This window comes from Pogoniulus pusillus, chromosome 4, assembly GCF_015220805.1.
Source record: "Pogoniulus pusillus isolate bPogPus1 chromosome 4, bPogPus1.pri, whole genome shotgun sequence".
Classification (NCBI taxonomy): Eukaryota; Metazoa; Chordata; class Aves; order Piciformes; family Lybiidae; genus Pogoniulus; species Pogoniulus pusillus.
In genome coordinates, this window is record NC_087267.1 from 44,199,620 (window position 1) to 44,217,594 (window position 17,975).

At 45.0% G+C, this 17,975-nt stretch overlaps 1 protein-coding gene across 1 annotated transcript in view; it reads left to right on the forward strand.

The window, feature by feature from the left end:
* The window catches only part of MKLN1 (muskelin 1), a 144,620-nt gene extending 128,551 nt beyond the window's left edge, over window positions 1–16,069 (forward strand). Inside the window, exons 16-18 of the mRNA XM_064142724.1 lie at window positions 762–864; window positions 11,951–12,005; window positions 15,626–16,069. Of these exons, the coding sequence (XP_063998794.1) occupies window positions 762–864; window positions 11,951–12,005; window positions 15,626–15,747 (280 nt within the window). The 3' untranslated portion in view covers window positions 15,748–16,069. The remainder of the gene's footprint in view (window positions 1–761; window positions 865–11,950; window positions 12,006–15,625) is intronic.
* The last annotated feature ends 1,906 nt before the right edge of the window (window positions 16,070–17,975 follow it).

The window sequence follows — 17,975 nt, forward strand, 5'->3', positions numbered from 1 at the left end:
GGCATTGGAATGGGCTGCCCAGGGAGGTGGTGGAATCTCTATCCCTGGAGGTGTTCAAAAAGAGACTCGCTGAGGCACTTAGTGCCATGGTCTAGTTGGCTGGCTAGGGCTGGGTGCTAGGTTGGACTGGATGATGTTGGAGGTCTCTTCCAACCTGGCTGATTCTATGATTCACAGAACTTACAGTTTGTGTTTATTAAAAGAAAATGAGAAAATAATGATGGTGGTGCACAGGAATTTTACATATGTGTGCTCTTTCCAAATATGGGATATTAAAATGCAGTGTTTGTTGTAGCTGATGGTTTGCACCCTCCTTATCCCCTCTTCTACTGTAAGAAGTGGGGAGTGTTCTCCATCTCTGCTCTTCTGTGCAGTCAGGAAAGTAAATAACCTTGGGACTGAAGTGCTCAAGGCTTGACTGTGTCTGAGGTGCTACTCATGCCTTACTTGATTTGTGGAAAACAAACTGCACTAAAGGATTTGTATTTCTGTACTGCTAAGTTGCTGTACCTGTGCTTTCAAATGTTTCTGTTAAGAGTCTAATGCTTCATCCTTGTGACTTCCTTACAAACCCAAAAATCCCTCCTCTGTGTTTCAGTCTGACCTGATAGCAGATACGAGCCCAAGCTGCCATTAACATTGTTTTGTTTGAAAATATTGGGCTGAAAATGTTGCTAGATGGCTTTCCCTATTTCTAGAAATAGCTGTGCTTATTCCTAAAGGAAATGGCTGTGCTCAAGCTTTTGGTCTTCTCTTGGCAGGTTTGAAGAAAAAGCTCAGACTGACCCTCTTAGTGCACTGAAGTACCTGCAGAATGATTTGTATGTAACTGTGGATCACTCAGACCCCGAGGAGACAAAGGAGGTAATGATGAACTATTCCAGTCTTAACTATAAAGAAATGTAAATTGTTTGAGCCTCTTTAACCTTGTTTTTATTCAGCCTGGGAAAAAAAAACCCTACAGGTGCATGCCACTTTGCTATATCAGATATTCTCTGCATTAAAGATCACACTGCTTTGGAAAGAGTCATTTTACAACTGCAGTTCCAGATAAAATAGCTTTTGTACTCCAAATAGTGAAGGCTAGGCCTTTGTTTTAATTCCAGTGTCCTGGTGTGTATTTTGGGAGCCTTAATTGAAATGTAAACTCTCTGAAATGTCACGAGCCTCTAGCTGGTTGTGTGGAAGCAAGTGAATAAATCCTCTTATTCACATAGCCCTCTAGTTTGTTGATACTAAAGAGCTCTAGGGGAGGGAAAGAGGGTTTTCTCTAGATGATGATAAGTATTTCTGGAAGCAGATTGTGTGTATATGTTGCTCTCTAACCTTAAAATCTTACTTCCTTTGCCTTTTGAATATTATCCAGTGGGCATGTTCTTTCATTTGTTCCAGGAATTTGCTCCCATTTCCTGTTTTGATTTGGTTGCCACACTACGTGTCACATTACAGAGAGGATGAAAGAAATGAGAAATGTCAGATAAGGTGGTTGGTTTGATGCTGCCATTCATTTCCAGCCAGCTAGATGGACAGGCATTTAGCTCCTGATGGGTAGATGAGGAAGAGGACACCAGGTTCTTAGTTTTTTCTTGTGTTTGATGACTTTGGAATTGATTCATCAGGTCCCCTTACAAAACTGTGATAGGAGAGTGGGTGCTCTTACCCTGTGTTGAGTCTCTGCATTAAATCACTTCATCTGATGGTTTCAACTTGTTACTTTAGATAAAGAAAAGTTTGTTATACAGACCCTAAATACTGGGAGAGAGTGTGCTTCTTGTAAATGCACAGTATAGAATTGTAGGTTGGAAGAATTAAAATACTTACTCACGTCAGAATCTTGGAACTGATCACATCTGTCTCAAATTCTGCTTACTCTTCATAAAGATGTGACTCAATCAAATATCTAAGTGCTCTGCCTGCAAAGTGCTCTGTTAGATGGTTTATCATTTACATTGTCCCATACCAAGTAGCTTACATCCTTTCTAGCCATTTCTAGGACAGGAAAGGCAAAACTGATAATCTTGCTTTTCTTCAGGTTGAAAAATACCTTTTTCTCCATGCAACATGCCTCAGAAAGACTTGGCCCAATCGTGCTTTGTATTCCCAGTGTTGGTAGCACTTCCTTCTTCCTATCTGAACCTTTAAACAACCTGTAACATACAACAACCATTCTCATACTCTCTTTGTCGCCCACTATAGAGCTGTGTCCTACGTTTGCTCATTTCCCTTATTCTCCACATCATACTTGTGTGCTAGCAGCCCCATTGTGGCTGAAAATATCATCTCTCTTTGGCCAGTTGTTCTTAAAGAGAACTTGCATCTTAGAATCATCGAATCAGTCAGGGTTGGAAGGAACCACAAGGATCATCCAGTTCCGACCCCCCTGCCGTGGGCTTATGTCTGTGCCTTTTTACTGCCTGTACAGAAAACATTAGTGGTGTGATCAGTAAACTGCTCTTCTTGTAGTTCATGCTGCCTGCTGTCACCACCAGACCAAAGGAATGGCCATAAAGACTGCACGTTATGCACACAGGATCATTGAGGTTGGATAAGACCTTTAAGAGCCCAGAGTTCAAACATTAACCCAGCACTGCCCACCACTAAACCATGTTGCTAAGCTTCACATCTGGTAGTGGAAATCCTTTGCTGTTCTACATTTGATTTTTCTAGTTCAGCATGCAGTATTTAACTTGTCCACCTTGTAAGAAAGAATTTATCTGACTTCATGGGCTCCTCTGAGATTTTTGGGGAAAAGTAGGAGCTTTATCATACAAAGAAGAAATAGAATTACATGTTAAAAATTCTCTCTCTTCCTAAAGCATACTGGTGTCTTCTGCATGTTAATAATCTGGTGCATGAGCTTAGGTAGCTGAATCCAGCTGAGTGAATATGTAGTGAATCCTTTCTGTGCAGACCTAATGCCTGATCTGAGCCAAATTCAATAGGTTGGTGGATGAGAAGCTCAACATAAGCCAGCAGTGTGCACTTGCAGCCCACAGGGCCAACCAGAGCCGGGGCTGCATCAGGAGAAGTGTGGCCAGCAGGGCAAGGGAGGTGACTCTCCCCCTCTACTGTGCTTTGCTGAGACCCCAGCTGGAGTACTGCATCCAGTTCTGGAGCTTCTCTTACAAGAAGGATGTGGAGGTGCTGGAGCATGTCCAGAGAATGGACATGAGGATGCTCAGAGGGCTGCAGCAGCTCTGCTGTGAGGACAAACTGAAAGAGTTGGGGCTGTGCAGGCTGGAGAAGAGGAGGCTCCCAGGTGACCTTCTTGTGGCCTTCCAGGATCTGAAGGGGACCTACAAAAAAGTTGGGCAGGGACTTTTTAGGCTCTCAGGGAATGACAGGACTGGGGGGAATGGAGCAAAGCTGGAGGTGGAGAAATTCAGAGTGGATGTCAGGAGGAAGTGAGAGTGGTGAGAGTGTGGCATGGGTTGCCCAGGGAGGTGGTTGAGGCCCCGTTGCTGGAGGTGTATAAGGCCAGGCTGGATGGGGCTGTGGCCAGGCTGATGTAGGGTAAGGTGTCTGTGGTCATGGCAGGGGGGTTGGAACTAGCTGCTCCTTGTGGTCCCTTCCAGCCCTGCCTGATTCTATGATTCTATGGTTCTGCCTGCTGTACTGATCTATCAGATTAACACAATCCATCAACAGAACTAAAGCTGCTGTTCCAGTGGCCTCCTGAAAACACGCAATGATTTCCAAGAAGCTCTTTTGTTTGGGTTTTGGCTTGGAGTTTTGGCACTTTCTGTTGTTTTTTGGTGTTTGTGCATCTCGTTGGTTTCTTTGGTGCGTGGTGGCTTTGCTTAAATTGTGCTGGTCAAAATCTCCAAAACGTTTTACATAGAGTGGAAGAGTGCTGGGTATGTGGCACAGAGCCAGCTGCTTGCACTGGTACCCACTGGGTGTGTTTCCACTTGACGTCAGTTTACCTTCCGGTTATCACACTCAGCTGGCTTTTTGCTCTGGCATTACAGCTTCAAACAGCTCTTGTGATTTCCAGAGCACTGACGCAGGTTTTTTGGATTCCAGATCGAATTTCAAGCACTGGTTTGATTGTTTATCTCAGGCCAGACACCTACATGCTCTCTCTCCATTTGTAGTGGAGATGGTCTTAATTAGTATCAAAGGCTATCTGTCTGGTGGCTTGCTCTGCTGGCTCCAGCCACTGAATGTTGTAAGGCTTCTTAGTGTGTCAAATCTTAAGGGAATCAGTTTCTGTCTGTTCTTACCCCTTGCCAGGACAACAGATAAATTTGAGAAGGACCAAACTTAGCAGGTTTATCCTCAACAGTTTATCCTCATGGGGGCAGGTCTATATGGTTTTGGTTTATGGCTTGAGATATGGGGTAATGTTATATAATATTCCAAACAGAATTTCACTTCAAGATAAGGCTTACTTGCTTTGTAATAGAAGTAATTTCCTCTAACTTAGTTAGACCAGGCTCTTCAGCTGTTTTGAGCTGCATGCCAAAGAAAACAAACAGACTGTTCTCAAAACTTACTTTGGCATCACTAACCAATTTTGTTTAAAGAAGCATGAATGATTGATAGTAGGAACATAGCTGCACAGTTTCATTCCCTTGCTGTGAATTTTTAGGAATGTTGATAGGATTTTATTTTGATTTCCTTTTTCTGGTTCTAAAGTGAAGCAGATACCTGCAAGTAACAGGTATTGCACAGGTGCCTGCTTTACTAGCTGCAGACCCTATGCCAGCTCCATCTCTGCTGTTGCAAACAGAGGCAGATCCAGTTTTCTTTAACTGTGATTCTGCTTGAAATCCCTTGAAGCCCTTCAGCTAGCTCAGTGTTCTCTGATCAGTGAATCTTTTTTAACTGGCAGTGGATTAATATCTCCTGCACTGTGTAAAGAAGGATAAATTCCTACAGCACACAGAAATTTCTCTGTGTATTCTAGTTTATGGAGAGGTGAAAGTTGGATCAAACAATGGCATTTGTTGGTGGCATGACACCAAGCTAGGAGCAGGTGTTGATCTGTTGGAAGGTAGGATAGCCCTGCAGAGGGACCTTAACAGAAGGGATAGATGAGGAGAGGCCAATGGGATGAGATTTAACAAAGCCAAGGACAGGGTTCTACACTTCGGCCACAACAAACCCAAACAGCTCTACAGGCTGAGGACTGAGTGGCTGAGAGCAGGCAGGCAGAGAGGGAGCTTGGGGTGCTGGGAGATAGTAGCTGAACATGAGCCAGCAGCGTGCCCGGGTGGGCAGGAGAGCCAATGGCATCCTGGCCTGCATCAGGAACAGTGTGGCCAGTAGGACAAGGGAGGTCATTCTGCCCCTGTACTCAGCACTGCTTAGGCCACACCTTGAGTGCTGTGTCCAGTTCTGGGCCCCTCAATTCAAGAGAGATGTTGAGATACTGGAAGGTGTCCAGAGAAGGGCAGCAAGGCTGGGGAGGGGCCTGGAGCACAGCCCTGTGAGGAGAGGCTGAGGGAGCTGGGGGTGTGCAGCCTGGAGAAGAGGAGGCTCAGGGCAGAGCTCATTGCTGTCTACAACTACCTGTAGGGAGGCTGTAGGCAGGTGGGGTTGGTCTCTTCTGCCAGGCAAGCAGCAACAGAACATGGGGACACAGTCTCAAGTTGTGCTGGGGGAGGTCTAGGCTGGATGTTAGGAAGAAGTTGTTGGCAGAGAGAGTGATTGGCATTGGAATGGGCTGCCCAGGGAGGTGGTGGAGTCGCCATCCCTGGAGGTGTTGAAGAAAAGTCTGGCTGAGGCACTTAGTGCCATGGTCTGGTTGACTGGCTAGGGCTGGGTGCTAGGTTGGCCTGGCTGATCTTGGAGGTCTCTTCCAACCTGGTTGATTCTCTGAGTGTTGTCCTGTTTGATATACACACAGATTTACATTTGATGGTAGTTTACAGATAAGGGTTTTTAGAGATGAAAGGATGGTTAAAAAAAAATCCAAGTGAGTTTCAAATTTTATACTTCTGTCAAGGGGAAAAAAAGAGGTGCTACTAAAGCACAGAAACTTCATCTACAATGCTAAAGGTGAAGTTCTCTGAACACTGGGGTAATTATACTCAGAACTTTGCTGCTGCTTAGTGAGCTGTAGAAGAAATCAAGATGATACAAGAAAATAGCCAGTGCTATCAGAATAAAGATGATTTTGTACTTCAACTACTGGTGAAGCTCCATCCCATAACTGCTGTAAAAGAGAAACAAAGTGCAAGTAAAACTTGCAGCATGTTTATCTTGGAGCATAGTAGGAGAAAGAGTCCTGACGAGCTTGTGGACTGAGGCTGGAGGCCCCTTTTCAAGGCTGCTTCATACTTTCCATTCTTAAATCATAGAATCATGGAATCAACCAGGTTGGAAGAGACCTGCAAGATCATCCAGTTGCTAGATAAAGCCAGCAGGGCCCAGAGGTATTGTTTGAATCTGCATTAGACTGATATTTCTGAGAAAATTGAAGCCCAAATGGGAAAATATAGTTCTAGGAAGGAGCTAAGAAAAGCATGTTTCACTTCTTCATGTCCTGCTGTGATTCTTCATCAAGCCTCAGAGTCTGAGTGCTGCAGCAGCAGAGGCTTTGGAGCCAAGGAGTCTTTACAAAAACAGCATTCAGCCTTCCCAACTTCAGCAAGTGACAGCTCTGTCCTCAAAGAATTTGAGCCTCAGCTTGCTTCTTTGAGCCTACACTGTGAGACATCATTCCAGCAGAACTGGTCAAAGCTGAGAAACTGGTTTAGGCTGTGGTGCTCTGAGCACATGCAGACATTGCAGAGAAGGAGTTAGGTCTGATTGATCCAGGTGTCCCAAACTGGAGTTACTCATTCTCCCTTGGAGTAACCATTGAGCCTGCAGTGTGCATGTGCAGCCCAGACAACCAACTGTGTCCTGGGCTGCATCAAGAGCAGTGTGGCCAGCAGGGCAAGGGAGGGGATTCTCCTCCTTTGCTCTGCTCTCCTCAGATCTCACGTGGAATGCTATGTGCAGTTCTGGAGACCCCGACACAAGGACATGGAACTGTGTTAGATAGCATTGTCCTGCTCTGGCAGGGAGGTTGGACTTGATGATCTCCTTGGGTCCCTTCCAAGTCCTAACATCCTGTGATCCTGTGAACTGTTGGAGCCAGTCCAGAGGAGGGCCATGAAGATACTCAGAGGGCTGCAGCAGCTCTGCTACGAGGACAGGCTACAAGAGTTGGGGCTCTTCAGCCTAGAGAAGAGAAGGCTTCCAGGAGACTTTATAGTAGCCTTTGAGTATCTGAAGGGGGCCTCCAGGAATGCTGTGGAGGGACTATTGACAAGGTCTTGTAATGACAGGACAAGGGGTAATTGATTTAAACTGGAAGATGAGGGATTCAAAGTAGATGTTAGGAAAGGTTTTTTACAGTGAGGATGGTGAGACACTGGCACAGTTTGCCCAGGGAGGTTGTGGCTGCTCCCTTCCTGGAGGTGTTTATGACCAGGTTGGATAAGGCCTTAAGTGACCTGTTCTAGTGGGAGGTTTCCCTGCCTATGGCAGGGGATTGGAACTGGATGATCCTTGAGGTCCCTTCCAACCTAAACTATGCTGTAATTCTGTTCTATGATTTCATGGGTGCAAAAGGCAGAGGCCTGCAGCAAATGCACTAAAACTGACATGGGTTGCCACATGGCAGAAGGGCTTTTTTGCTGTAGATGGAAAACCTCAAGCGCAGACAACTGATAAATGAGCAGTGGTGCTGGAGACATGAGGGTCATAAGTTAATATTATCTATGTGGTCTTCTTTTGCTCTCTCTCTCTGACCATGGTTTGATTCTATAACTTAACCAGGTGTATATAACCAATGCATCATATGTGTAACTAATGTAGCCTTAGTAATATAAGGCCATATTAAAACCATGAAATGGTTTGGGTTGGAAGGGACCTTAAAGATCATCTAGTTCCAGCTGTCCTGCTATGGGTAGGGACACCTTCCAGTAAAGCAGGGTGCTCAAGGCCCCATCCAACCTGTCCTTGCCTTTCAGCAACAGTTGTGTCCACAGCTTCTCTGGGCAGCCTGTTGCAATGTCTCATCACTTATCCTCTGCCTACACTGCCTGATGAAGAGTCCATCCTCATCTTTCTTACAGGCTTGCTTTAAGTACTGAAAGGCTGCAATTTGGTCTCCTCAGAACCTTCTGTGGCCTGAACAATGCAACTCTTTTAGCTTGTCCTCGTAGCAGAGGTGCTGCAGCCCCTTGATCATCTTGTTCCCACTCTGGACCTGCTAGAGCATGTCTTTCTCAGGCTAGGAGGCCCAGAGCTGGACACAGCACTGTAAGTTAGGAGCAAAGGGGGCAAAATTACCTCCCTGACCTGCTGCCCATGGTGCTTTGAATGCAGCCCAGGATACAATCGATACAGGCTCATGTCCAGCTTTTCATCCATCCGTATCCCCAAATCCTTTTCCTCAGGGTTGCTCTCAGTCCCTTCGTCCCTTAACCTGTACTGATACCAAGGATTACTCTGACCTACATTCAGGACCTTGCACTTGGCCTTGTTGAATTTCATGAGGTTCACCTAACAGGCATGCTTGTGTCCCTCTGCATGGCATCCTGCCCCTCAGCCATGGCAACCACACCACACAGCTTGGTGTTGTTGGCAAACTCGTTGAGAGTGCACTCAATCCCACTGTCCATGTTGCTGACAAAGGTATGTATTTATCTCGAAGGAGCCCCTTCTCAGTTCAGAAGGTGATTGAATCTCCAGGATAGAAGTTAATTGTATAGTGAAGGGAATTGTCTTTTGAATAGAGACTTCATTTGGAATGGGTGAAGCCAGTGAGCCTCAGGAATTGTCAGAAGAAACTGAGTGGTGGTGTGATTAGAGCAGTTGGTTGCTTCTGCTGGATAATTGAATTTTGGCCCTGCCTCTTTAAGAGAGTTGCTGTGTGGCATTAAACAACTAAGTTTTCCTAGACAGTCATGAGTTGAGTCTTTCGTTCTGGTGCCTGATGGGAGTGATCTGGGGGTGTGTTTTGCTTAAGGTCTTTGCTTTTCTGGCTGTGAGTGAACTCAGAAGCTGCTGCCTAATATTATGCATTTTGAGGAATCAGGTTCAAATCTGGGACCCAAAATTCATCACAGTGTGGAGTGCTGTCTCTTATGATAACAATATGATAGAGAAACTGATGAAGAAATGCCTCTTTACACAGAGCTTGAACTTCATGTAGCAAATAATGCATTGGATATATGCTTTGAACAAGCTGTAGGAGACCTGGACTTGAGCAAGTAGTAACAGTCCCTGTGCAGTGGAAAAAATGCAGAGGTCCTTTGGGAGAACGTCAGACTGTTAGCTGGCATTGTAATGCAAATGCAGAGTGAACTAGCTCAGGCTCTGTGCTGTCTGCAACATGTTTTTATCTTATGTGTTTGACTTTTCTGTCAGGAAGGGCTTTTAAAATGTGAGATGGTACATAAAATATCAGTTCAAAACAAACAACAAATCTCAAGGTTAACTAAGCACAGTGTCATCAGTGCAGGAGACAAGATACTCCTTCCCCAGCAAACTCGAAAATCAGCTGTGCAGAGGAGGCTGGAATTCTTGGCAGAGGGTCTCTCCAACACATTTTTTCATCTCAGTTCAGCAAGTTACTAGCTGGATCCTGCTCATACGTTCTTAGTTGGACATCCTGAGACCCAGATGCAAGCATGGTGGTCTTGCTTTCTGTTTCCAGCAGAGTGGCTGGCTGGGGGAGGCAAGGGAAGCCCTGGAAGCTATACCTTGTCCTGGCATAGCTGGTTTTGTGTGCTACCAGGCAGCTGGCAGCAGGCCCATGAGGCAATTGTGTGGGAGGGGAGGATGGCCAGGACATGGCATTTGCTATCAGAAGCAGCACAGATTTAGCCACGGGTTTTACTGGATCTTTTGGAGCTATTTATGCTGGGCATCTGGTTAAGTACGTTGCTGATTCGGAGCCAAGTGGCTCTTACAAGTTGGGCCAGCAGTGAAATACGTGTGTGACATTGCCATCCCTTTTGGTTTCACATCACCAGACCTTACACTCAAGAGGGTACTGAATGAACATCTTCTGCTTGTTCTCAGTGTGTCAATCTTCTGTCCTTTTAACCTCTCCGTAGATCCCTCCATGCTAGATTCACATAGGAGCCTCTCCCAGAGATGCAAACTTGTCCCAACACATAACAGTCCCTTTTAGACTGTTTTGTTCCTGCTGTCATGTTAGAAACTCATCTTGCTCAGGTGTTTTTGTGACTGGCTTCACCTTTTTGAGGTGGCCTTCTACACTCGTTTCACTCTTGGACATTCTTCTGCAGAGGCTCTGACTCCTTTGAGCTTCCTTTATAGAGCTTGATTTTCAGACCACTTGATTTTTCTCTCGTGCTTTCCTCATGTTGCTAATTGATGCAGGGCATCCAAAAGTGGTTGCCTTAGAGTAGATGAGACTTATGGCCATGCTAACAGCAGGAGTGCTTCATGTGTTTGAAGATCCTGCTCCTTTTCTATGCATTTGTCCTTTTTGCAGTAGGATGATACTTACCTGTTATCACTCCTAACCGTGTTTTCACAGAGCTCATGTACTCAGACCTGCTTTGTGCAGCTGATTTTTTCTGTTTAGGTTGATTTGCACTTGGCCTTAGTGAACTGTACCTTGATCCATCATCATAAGCTGGATGAAATGGAAAAACAGTCTGGTGCCTATCTGCTGCCATGCTGGCAGGTGTGAGGTCTGTGGGCTTGGTGAACGTGGCCTGTTCTGTCAAGCAGGTTATCACTGAACACACAGAATGATGCTGACCCTGGGGCACAGATGAATCATTTCTGATTCATGGCTCCATTTTGATGTCAAAGCATTGATGGCTACACACAGTAAAATCACTTGATGTCTTTGCTGTTCCCTGTTAGCTTCATCTATGTAAAGCCTTGCTGATTTGCCTTAAATATCATATAAAATCATCAGAAGCCCTGTGAAAGTCAAAAGGGACAATATCTATTGCCAAGTCCCATCCATAGGGCCTGCTGCCTTGTAGAAGACATCACATTGATGTGATACAGCTTGTTGTTGCCAAATCCACGTTGGTGGTGATTGTCACCTTCTCCACTCCTAGATACTGGCAAATTGCCCTCGTTCCCATTTTTTTTCCCCTTGACATTTAAATTGAACTGATGGATATGTAATTCCTGGCTGTTCTTCCCACTCCTTCCTTCAAGATATTTGCTTCTCTTCTGTTCCCCTGTGTGCTGTAAAGACACACAGAGAGGAGATTAAAAAAATCCAAGCCTTTAAGGATCGACTAATTCTGTAAGGAAACATGACAAAGCACTCAGCTTTGCCACAACGTGGGTGACTGGAAACAGCAGCTGGGGCAGAGGAAGATGCTCTCTCAGTTAGACATTAAAGAAGAATGAAGCAGTGTGTTGCTTAAAATGCTTCTACTCGTGATTTTGATGTTCCCAAGCAAAGAACTTTTAAGTTAGAAAGCTGCTGCCTGAAATCTGTGATATGAGCTTCTCTGGTAGTTCAGGGAGGTTGATGCCATTTAAAGCTTTCTGTGTGATCATGAAGTTCATGCTGTGCTGCAGCAATCACCCTGTTGTCCTGCCATCTAATCTTTGCTTGCTCAAGCGACCATATTCATCCCTGGGACCGTTCTTGCATGGAAGAAGCTCTATGCTGCTTCTGCACTGTGGTGTCTATCAGATAGGCAAAAAGCACACATAAAACCTCTAGGTTTTAGGGCTCCTAGTCAAATACCTTTCATTGCATCAACACTGCTCTAGGAAAAACCATCCAACTTGCCCTGCCAAGGAAAGAAATTGTATTGCTCCTGTGGAAATCTCTGCTGCCATTGCTTATCTGTGTGCCACAATAGTTTGAAGGATTGTGCAAAGAAGATCCAGCAACCTGAACTTCTGGGAATCTTCTGGATTTTATTTTCCTGTGCAATTTAATAACACTTTCCCCCCCTCCCCTTCTTTCTTTGTCCCTCCACTTCCTTTTCTGCAGTTTCAGCTTCTTGCCTCAGCATTATTTAAGTCTGGCTCGGATTTCACCACTCTTGGTGAGTATTGTGTATCAGAAGAATGTTCCCTCTGATAACTCCTGTTGGGTTCTACTGGTTTTTATATCACATGTTATATTGTGTGAATATTGTAGGTGTTTTTTTGCTTTGAATATGCAATGATTGAGAGATTATTTATAATGACCACTGTCCAGCCCATATTTAAAACATCTGTCACCAGTGGTTTTAAACCCACGCCTCCCGGGATCATTTTGTGTCTCTGATTACATCTGATGCTTCACTGTTACCCAAATAAACAGAAGCATTGGTCAGAATAATGCACCTCCTGTCATGTCACTTTGGAATGTCACAGCATGGCTGTGGCTCTGTTTGCTGTGATAACTGCAATTCCTGGAGTAGTTTGGTTCGCTCTGTTCTTTGCAAAACTACTTCTTTGGGCAGGATATCAGGAGTGAAGAAAACAGTGGTGTGTAGGGCTGGAAACAGGAGGGCTGAGCCAAAACCCTCATTTGTTTCACTGTTCTGTCCAGTTAACTCTTTTAAACTGTTGAGACATCAATCCTGGGCAAGCTATAGAAAGGCTATGGGCATAACTTACAGGTAATGATATCTTGTCCTCAAGATACCAAGCTCTTGCTGGGAGTATGGATGCCTTGGTTTTTGAACACAGAATTCCCAGCATGAGGAATTGAGAGAAGGAGAATCCTGCTGTAATATGCACTGCTGAGGGTGTGTGTGTGATGGTTTGGGTGTTACCCACCACCCCATACTTAAGAAATCACCCAGACTAGACTCAGCCAAGCTGGAAATTAGAATGGAGCTTCATATTTACAGCTTAGCACACAATATACAAGCAGGTATTTACAATCTATACAGCTGTAAACAGAAATAGACAAGTTAAAAAGTAATACAGAAACACAACAGCCCTCCCAAAAACCAGAGTCCCCAGGAGGGCCTCCCAACTACCCTTTCACCTCCTTTCCACCCCTCTACCTTATCCCAGACTTTGCCTTCCATTCAAGGTGAGTTGGGACAATCAGCCAGGGGAGTTAGGAAGCAGAGGGATTAGTTACACAGACAGCAGGTTAGAGAGAGAAGGGAGGCAGCCAGAGCCAGAGAGCAACTCTGTTATCTATTTTTGTGTTCTTGTTTTTATACATCTCAGCAAGCCTATGAGTGAAGCAGACATCTCCATTTTTTCCTTTCCACAGCCTATCATCTAATTCTTCTCACCAGAATATCCCAGCTAGGCTCAAACTAGCACACTCCACTTCTGTCTCTTTCACTCAGAGTTTTGCTGAGACCTGTCTCCCTAATCTACAACAGTATTTACAGTAATGAATATTACAGGTTCAGTTCACACTTCATTCTGTCTATCTCAGATGTGATTCAAAAGCTTGTCAGATGGTTGAGGCATTTAGTGCCATGGCCTAGATGACTGGCTAGGGCTGGGTGCTAGGTTGGCCTGGATGATCTTGGAGGTCTCTTCCAACCTGGTTGATTCTATGATTCTATAAGATGTTATCTGCTTGATGCTGTAAGATTAAATTCCTGAAGGAAGAAAACCCCAAGTTTCAGAAAGTTGTTGTTTTTCCCCGTTTTGAAGTGTGCTGAAAGATGGATTAGTTCCTGACACAATGCAAGACTTTACTCAGTAGGAGGGTGCCTACAGCAAGTGGTGCTTCTAAAATAAAGCCCAAACCCCCAAGCCCTCCTCGATTTGATTAACTTGGTTGACTTTGATTAACTGAAGAGTTAGTTCACTGAATTAAAAAGCATTCCTCTGAGATATCAGCCACTGAAGTCACACACAGCAGAGGAAATCGTTGCATGCCTGCTCTATTGTTCTTGCTGTTGATGGTTTAAGTAGGACCACTGGGATAAACAATGCGTCTGAGCTGTTGGGAGGCAGCACTTCACCAAACTCGTTTGTAATGGACTTTTGTGCCAAGATGCAGCCTGGATCTGTGCTGCCAGTCCAATAAATAGAAACTCCAGCTTGGGGCTCCCACCATCAGCAGAGCTTGTCTCAAGGAAAACTGCAAGCAGTACCAAGGACCAGCTCTGATTAAGACAGTGAGAAAGATAATGAGGAAGGCCTGAGGACAGAAGAAATGAGGCACCAAATAAAAATAGCTGCACGGATTTTGTTTTCTGGGACATCAGAGCAGTCCCCTGAGGACTCTCACGTCTCCTATTTCTTCAGGACTGTCAATGAGCTTGACAGCCATTTGCTTACTGCTTTTCACTGCGTTCTGATTGCTGTGTTGGCTTGCAGTGGTAGGATCTCAGGGTGGTCATGCACACAGTAGTGAGATGCAGAGCTGGCAGCTTAGTTGCTTGATGCAGAAGTAGAAAACTGTTAACATGTATATATGTCTGTAGCTTTCCTTCAGTGGTGCCCAGAGACAGGACAAGGGGCCATGAGCACAAACTGGAACACAGAAAGTTCCATCTGAATATGAGGAAAAAAACTTTAGTTTGAAGGCAACAGAACACTGGAGCAGGCTGCCCAGAATAGAATAGAATGGAATAGAATCAGCCAGGTTGGAAGAGGCCTCCAAGATTATCCAGTCCAACCTAGCACCCAGCCCTGTCCAGTCAACCAGACCATGGCACTAAGTGCCTCATTGTTCTAGTTTAAGCCTAGCTGGGATATTTTGGTGAGAAGAATTAGGTTATAGGCTGTGAAAGGGAAACAGTGGGGATGTCTACTTCACTCATAGGCCTGCTGAGATGTATAAAAAACAAGAACACAAACATACCTAGCACAGTTTGCTCTCTGGCTTTGGGCTGCACTTCCCTCTCTCTAACCTGCCATCTGTGTGACTGATCCCTCTGCTTCTTAACTCCCCTGGCCAATCCTCCAAACTCACCTTGAATGTAAGGCAAAGTCTGGGGCAAAGTAGAGGGGTGGGAGGAAGGTGGAAGGGGGATTGAGAGCCTCTCCTGGGGACTCAGGTTTCTGGGAGGGCTGTTGTGTTTCTGTATTACCTTTTAACTTGCCTATTTCTCTATACTATAGCTGTATATAGATTGTAAATACCTGCTTGTATCTTGTGCTAAGCTGCAAATATAAAGCTTCATTCAAGTTCCAACTGAGTCTAGTATGGGTGATTTTCACAAGTGTAGGGGGGCAGGTAACACCCAAACCATCACACTCATCCAGGGGAGTCTCCTTCTCTAGAGAGATTCCAAACCACCTGGATGTGATCCAGTGCAATCTGCTGTAGGTGACCTGCTTTATCAGGTGAGTTGGTTGGATGATCTCCAGAGGCCACTTCAAACCCCTTCCATTCTGTGACTCCATGAACATTTATCTAAAATGACCCACTCACAGAATTGCTTAGATTGGAAAAGCCCTTCAGGATCATTGAGTCCAGGCATTAGTTTCACACTGACAAGTCCTGGACTAAACCAAAGCCCTCAGCACAACATCTAAGCACTATGAATCGCTATGCTTGGAAAGAACCACCAGGATCAGCCAGTCCAACCTTCATCCCAGCATCCTTCATCACCAGACCATAGCCTCAAGCCCCACATCCACTTTTCAGTTAAACACCCCCAGGGAGGGCAACTCCACTGGCACACTCCACGGGAAAAAAGAGCATTTAAAGTAGTAATCACTGACTTGCTTTCTTCTCTTCTTGCTCCCCCAGGATTTTCAGACGTTGACCACACGTATGCACAGAGAACTCAGCTGTTTGACACACTGGTCAACTTCTTCCCAGACAACATGACCCCTCCTAAAGGCAACCTGGTAGACCTCATCACCCTGTAAAACGGAGCAATCACTGGACACGTGGAAGAGGAGGGGAAAAGCATCCATTTTCAGTATTTTAGGTTTTTTTTTACTGCATTGATTGACTGCTGGGATGAAGTAACATAGTCATCCCTCAGTGTTTGGAAGGGGTTTTATACTTGTATGGTGAATCCCTGAAGCTTTTCCCTTGGAGTAGGTTAATAAAATCTAACTGACGTACTTCCAACTAAATATATATATATATATATTTTTTCTGACTTCGGATTTTGAGTTAGCAAAATGTAAGATGAAAAGGTGGGGGGAAAGAAGGAAAAGAAAATAAAACCCAATCATGCAGCAATTGGCTTTTTTTTTTTTTTTTTTTGCTTGTAGAGTAAAATTGATATTTGTCTGGAATTAAATATGATGGGTTTTATTTTGGGGTTCATGAGGAAGCCAGGGGGAAAGTTGTTCTTTGCTCATTAGTCATGAGGTATTGCTTTATCCTACAACTCCATCCTCAGCAGCTGAATAACTTGGTGGTGGGACAGAGGCACACGTTGAGGTAATAGTCCTGTGCCTGTCTTGAGTCTTGTAATCACAGTGTGTCATGTGAAGGGGAGCACATGCTACAAATTACCTGTCTCCTTGTCCCAGAATCAGGCTGACAGAAGTGTCTTAACTGCATCTGATACCTGATGCAAACCTGAATACCTACGCGCCTGTCTCCTGTTCTCTCGAGCCTTCTGCTTAAAACTGACAGGCAAGTGGGAGCCTCAGAGAAAGCCTCAGAAAACAGGAGTGCAGTCATCATCTGCACAGGTTCCTTTTCAGGGAGTGTTCTGGGTTTGCTGCTGAGAAGCCGTGCGGGTCCTGGCTGAGCCTGGCGGAATTGGGTCTTCCACCCCACCCACACCCAACCTCTGCAACCCGACTCCGGCTTGGGTGTAGCATTTCTGAAGCAGTTTGTCTCCGTTTACTTGCACCTGTGCTTCTCTGTGCGTTTGTCTGTGTCAGTGTAAAGAGGCTTGCTCCCAACAGCTTGTCTCCTTCCTATGTGGTGCAGCTCATTCACCTCTAAATGCATTTTAGACCTAGATCTGAATGTGAGGGAGACCTTTTTAGCAGTAACCTCTCTGAGAGCAAGCTGATGCATACGTATCAAAACATATATTCTTCCTCGCTGAAAGCCTTCTGTAGAACTAGGGTTAAGGGCTTGGTGCTGCACTGTGAAGTGGAATGAAGGACCTGGCTCCCCAGCATTAGAAACCTTCCCCGTTCAGTGCCAGTGAGCATTCAGCAGGGACTGGCAGCTGTAAATACTTATATGAGACTGCAAAGCTTTACGTCCAGAACATGTTGATACCAGCAGGGTATCGTTGCTGCGCCCGCTGTGGCTACACGGCTCCTGTTGAACTTGATGGAAGTTTTGTGTTTGCAGAGATGATTTGGACTCTTCAAATAAAGAGTTAGTGAAGTGTCTTTTGTTTTTTTCCTCCAGAGCTCCAAGTGTCTGCTTGCTTTGATTGCTTTGTATTGCTTCTTTATCACGTTCTTTGTGTGACTGCTGTAGCCCTGGTACGTTAGAAATAAAAAACTCATGGTAATGTTTAATCACTTGGAGAGGAACAATATGTGAGAGGCTGAGCTTGGCTTTGTCTTCAGGGAGGACTGTACAAATGCTGTGTAACCTGTAATTGGAGACTGCTTAGACATTGATCACTTTAGTGGATGGCAAATCAGATACCTGTGGAAGAATCCACTCAGTACCTAGCGCAGGACATGAAATCTGATTAAATTGTTTCTTTCAAATATTGCCCTTTTTTTTTTCCCCTCTAGTGACATGGAAAAGTTTGACATCACTGCTACCTTTGAAGTTTTGTTAGCTAGGTAAAGTTTATGTGGTACAAATGTATAGATACTGGGTGGGAATATTCCAGTTAGGGTGTTGCTTCTGAGGTAGAACTGAGCACTGTTGACAAGACCAGCCAAAAAGCTGCAGCCGTCTAGTACTTAGCACTGTAGTGCAGTTGTGCTCCCTTACTGCCTGATCTCTTTGCCTGCATGCTCTGCAATTTCAGTCAGGTGATTGCTTTTTTGGTGACTGTTTTCTGATCAAGCTCTTCTACTGTACAGCAACAGTACCTGAAGGGAGGCTGTAGCCAGGTGGGGTTGGCCTCTTATCTCAGGCAATCAGCAACAGAACAAAGGGGACGCAGTCTCAAGTTGTGCTGGGAGAGGTCTAGGCTGGATGTTGAGAGGAAGTT